Below are 4,559 nucleotides of genomic sequence, written 5' to 3'. Positions count from 1 at the left end.
GGCCCGTCATCCCGGCAGCGGACAGACGGACCGAAGCCGGGGACAGAGGGCGGCGGATTCGGCGGAGGCGGGCTCCGAACCCCGGCGGCAGCCGCGCGGCCTTGGGGTCAAGCATGAGCCCCGGGACGCCGAAAAGGGGCCGCAGGGGCTGACCCAGCGCGGAGCGGCCTGGCCCAGCCATCTTGACTGCGCACCGCGGCCCGAGAGGAAACTTGCTGCGCCGCCGCCCTCGCTACCCGGCAAAGTCACCGGAGTGCGGAGAAAGCGAGCAAGGGAAAGACGATGAGCTGGTGGCCGGTCACTCTGCCCCGCAAGGGCTGAGCCTGGCCGGAGTGAGCGGGGTGGACCCGCGGACCCGGGCGCCCTCCGGCAGCCACCCTCCTCTCCCGCAGCGCCGTGCGGACGCGTCCCGAGAAGGGACTAGGTTATCGGGAGAGCCCCTCCTGAGAGAGGCAGGAGAAAGCCCGGCCGGGCACCCGCTCTCCTCTCCCGCGCTCTCGAAGGATCCCCGGCGCCCCTCCGCGCGCCACCCGGAGGGCGAGGGCGCGGGGCCGAGGCGGGCAGCATGGAGTGGGGTTACCTGTTGGAAGTGACCTCGTTGGTGGCCGCCCTGGCGTTGCTGCAGCGCTCGAGCGGCGCGGCGGCCGCCTCGGCCAAGGAGCTGGCGTGCCAGGAGATCACCGTGCCGCTGTGCAAGGGCATCGGCTACAACTACACCTACATGCCCAACCAGTTCAACCACGACACGCAGGACGAGGCGGGCCTGGAGGTGCACCAATTCTGGCCGCTGGTGGAGATCCAGTGCTCGCCCGACCTCAAGTTCTTCCTGTGCAGCATGTACACACCCATCTGTCTGGAGGACTACAAGAAGCCCCTGCCTCCCTGCCGCTCGGTGTGCGAGCGCGCCAAGGCCGGCTGCGCGCCCCTCATGCGCCAGTACGGCTTCGCCTGGCCTGACCGCATGCGCTGCGACCGACTGCCCGAGCAGGGCAACCCCGACACGCTGTGCATGGACTACAACCGCACCGACCTCACCACGGCCGCGCCCAGCCCGCCGCGCCGCCCGCCGCCGCCGCCGCCCGGAGAGCAGCCGCCCTCCGGCAGCGGCCACGGCCGCCCGCCGGGGGCCCGGCCCCCGTCCCGCGGCAGGGGCGGCGGCGGGGACGCGGCTGCGCCCCCCGCGCGCGGCGGCGGCGGCGGCGGCAGTGGTGGCGGCGGGAAGGCGCGGCCCCCTGGCGGCGGCGCGGCGCCCTGCGAGCCGGGCTGCCAATGCCGCGCTCCCATGGTGAGCGTGTCCAGCGAGCGGCACCCTCTCTACAACCGCGTCAAGACCGGCCAGATCGCCAACTGCGCGCTGCCCTGCCACAACCCGTTCTTCAGCCAGGACGAGCGCGCCTTCACCGTCTTCTGGATCGGCCTGTGGTCGGTGCTCTGCTTCGTGTCCACTTTCGCCACCGTCTCCACCTTCCTCATAGACATGGAGCGCTTCAAGTACCCGGAGCGGCCCATCATCTTCCTCTCGGCCTGCTACCTCTTCGTGTCCGTCGGCTACCTGGTGCGCCTGGTGGCGGGCCACGAGAAGGTGGCGTGCAGCGGCGGTGCGGGGGCTGCGGGCGGCGCGGGCGGCGCGGGCAGCGCGGCGGCGGGAGCCGGCGCGGCGGGAGCGGGCGCGGGCGGCCCGGGAGGGCGCGGCGAGTACGAGGAGCTGGGCGCCGTGGAGCAGCACGTGCGCTATGAGACCACGGGCCCGGCGCTGTGCACCGTGGTCTTCCTGCTCGTCTACTTCTTCGGCATGGCCAGCTCCATCTGGTGGGTGATCCTGTCGCTCACGTGGTTCCTGGCGGCGGGCATGAAGTGGGGCAACGAGGCCATCGCCGGCTACTCGCAGTACTTCCACCTGGCCGCCTGGCTCGTGCCCAGCGTCAAGTCTATCGCCGTGCTGGCGCTCAGCTCGGTGGACGGCGATCCGGTGGCGGGCATCTGCTACGTGGGCAACCAGAGCCTGGACAACCTGCGCGGCTTCGTGCTGGCGCCGCTGGTCATCTACCTCTTCATCGGCACCATGTTCCTGCTGGCCGGCTTCGTGTCGCTCTTCCGCATCCGCTCGGTCATCAAGCAGCAGGGAGGCCCCACCAAGACGCACAAACTGGAGAAGCTCATGATCCGCCTGGGCCTCTTCACTGTGCTCTACACCGTGCCCGCCGCTGTCGTGGTCGCCTGTCTCTTCTACGAACAGCACAACCGCCCGCGCTGGGAGGCCACGCACAACTGCCCGTGCCTGCGGGACCTGCAGCCGGACCAGGCGCGCCGGCCCGACTACGCCGTCTTCATGCTCAAGTACTTCATGTGCCTGGTGGTGGGCATCACCTCGGGCGTGTGGGTCTGGTCCGGCAAGACGCTCGAGTCGTGGCGCGCGCTGTGCACCCGCTGCTGCTGGGCCAGCAAGGGCGCGGGCGCGACGGGCGCGGGCCCGGGGGGCGGCGGCCCGGGGGGCGGTGGCCCGGGGGCTGGCGGGGGCGGGGGGCCGGGCGGCGGGGCGGGCTCCCTCTACAGCGACGTCAGCACCGGCCTGACGTGGCGATCTGGCACGGCTAGCTCCGTGTCTTATCCAAAGCAGATGCCATTGTCCCAGGTCTGAGCAGAGGGGAGGGGGCGCCCGGGAGGGATGGGGCGAGGACACTCGACGGCAGAGGTTCCCACCCTATCACCGTGTTGATTGCTATTAGCATGATAATGAACTCTTAATGGTATCCATTAGCTGGGACTTAGAGGACTCTCTTAGAACAAAGTACCTGGCATTGAAGGCTCCCAGACCCAGCCCCCTTTCCTCCACCGACGGGCGAGGAGTTCCTCCCGCCAGCCGTTAATTTCTGTTGGCACAGGAGGGTGAACTCCGCTGCTGCGTTTCCAGAACCCAAAGTTTGGAGCCCTCGCTGGTTGCCATTTGCTGAGCTTGAAGCCAGACCTACAGATTTCACCTGAGGGGACCTAGTTTTCTCCCTCGTCTCTGCTACGTAAACTCCTACTCCTAACACGCCCTAGAGGAGGGATGACCACCGCCTAACGGGATTGCACGGTTTGGGGATTCTTAATGACCAGGCAGATGCCTTAAGTAAACAAACAAGAAATGTCTTAATTATACACCCCAAGTAAATACGGGTTTCTTACCTTAGAGGATGTATTTATATAATTATTTGTTAAATTGTAAAAAACGTGTAAAATATGTACATATCCAAAGATATACAGTCTGTACATTTTTTGTAAAAAGTTTAGAGGCCACCCCTGTAAGAACAAATATAAGTATTCTATTTTGTCAATAAAATGACTTTTGATAAATGATTTAAACACTGCCCTCTCCCCCCTGCCTCTTCTAAACTGTCACCCCGAAAGCACTTGCTGAGGGCACCTGGGAAACACAGACATGTTCTGGTTTCTCCTTATGTACCCTGACCTCAGGCATGGCGCCAAATGACCTGTTAAACGCTTCCTTCCTAAGTTGTTAGCAAAGTCCTCATCGCTGTTGAACTGAACTCATAACTGAGATTCTGCACCTTTCCGAAAACATGGTGTTGTTAATGGTAGCTCCTTTCTGGCCCGTGGAGAACAACGCTCCCCTTAGTGTATGTAAATGCAGCTCTGGCAAGACACGCCTTCCCCTCCGGCCTTGTTACCGATCTTGTGTAATATCACTAAAGGCTTCAAACCCCACGTTCCTTTCTCGCGTCCGTGATTTTGAAAGCACCTGCTCTTCCAGGACTGAACCCACTGCTGAAGGGTAGAGGTTAATGTTTTAAATCATCGATCACACTTTACAGTGCAAGTCACTTGACAATCTGGTAGTGGAGCAGGCGCTCTTTAATGGATTAAACTAACGGGTTAACATCTTAATAACCTTCCAGGCTTGTGTATATCCAGTGTGCTTCTTTTCCTAGAGAAAAAGCTATTGTTCCTCTGTCAAGTCTAAGCTAATTTATTTGAGCAGAAGGCTGTTGAATTAGCAGAAGAATGCTTTGGCAATTGTTGAACTTTTTACCTGTCTGCCCAGTGGCTCAGCACATCATTCCTTTAAGAGGAGCCAAATGAATAGGGTTAATCTGTAGGGAACTTGGTCTTTTGAGTTTGAAAAACTTTGATCTTTTCTCCTCTCCAAATGTGCTGTATAGTCTGAAGTTTCTTTCCCTGCTGCCCGGCTCCTCTTGGTGCAGACCAATTGGCCACCGCGGAGCCTTAAAGTTCCTCCATTAAAGGGATGTGGGACTTTTACTTTAAAAAGGAGAGAGAGCGAGGGAGAGGAAGACTTGTAACAGTTAGTGAAGACCAGAGGCACAAGTGCGAGCAGCCTTTTATACAGCTTTCCTCGGCATTGTTAGCCAGCCTGCAGGCAGCTAGGCATGGGTTGAAGCATTATAGAAAAGGGCTCTGAATGCCCTACAGGTGGTCTACGAACATAATCCCCCAATTTAAAGCGTTTTCCTTTGCTGGACAATTGCATTACAAAACTCCCTTCTTTTTCGCTCCTAATTGAACCAATGAACTATTATAAACTACAAGTTTTTCTT

The 4,559-nt window shown here is 60.6% G+C and overlaps 1 protein-coding gene across 1 annotated transcript; it reads left to right on the top strand.

Annotated features, from left to right (window-relative positions):
* Positions 1 to 498: 498 nt before the first annotated feature.
* On the top strand, positions 499 to 3,708 carry FZD8 (frizzled class receptor 8). The gene has a single exon (XM_047755078.1). The coding sequence runs from the start codon at positions 566 to 568 to the stop codon at positions 2,636 to 2,638; it is 2,073 nt and encodes a 690-aa protein (XP_047611034.1). The 5' UTR covers positions 499 to 565; the 3' UTR covers positions 2,639 to 3,708.
* Positions 3,709 to 4,559: the final 851 nt, after the last annotated feature.

This window comes from Phacochoerus africanus, chromosome 12, assembly GCF_016906955.1.
Source record: "Phacochoerus africanus isolate WHEZ1 chromosome 12, ROS_Pafr_v1, whole genome shotgun sequence".
In the NCBI taxonomy this organism is placed as follows: domain Eukaryota; kingdom Metazoa; phylum Chordata; class Mammalia; order Artiodactyla; family Suidae; genus Phacochoerus; species Phacochoerus africanus.
The sequence above is the reverse complement of the archived record's forward strand: the minus strand, read 5'-3'. Positions and strand labels throughout refer to the sequence as shown.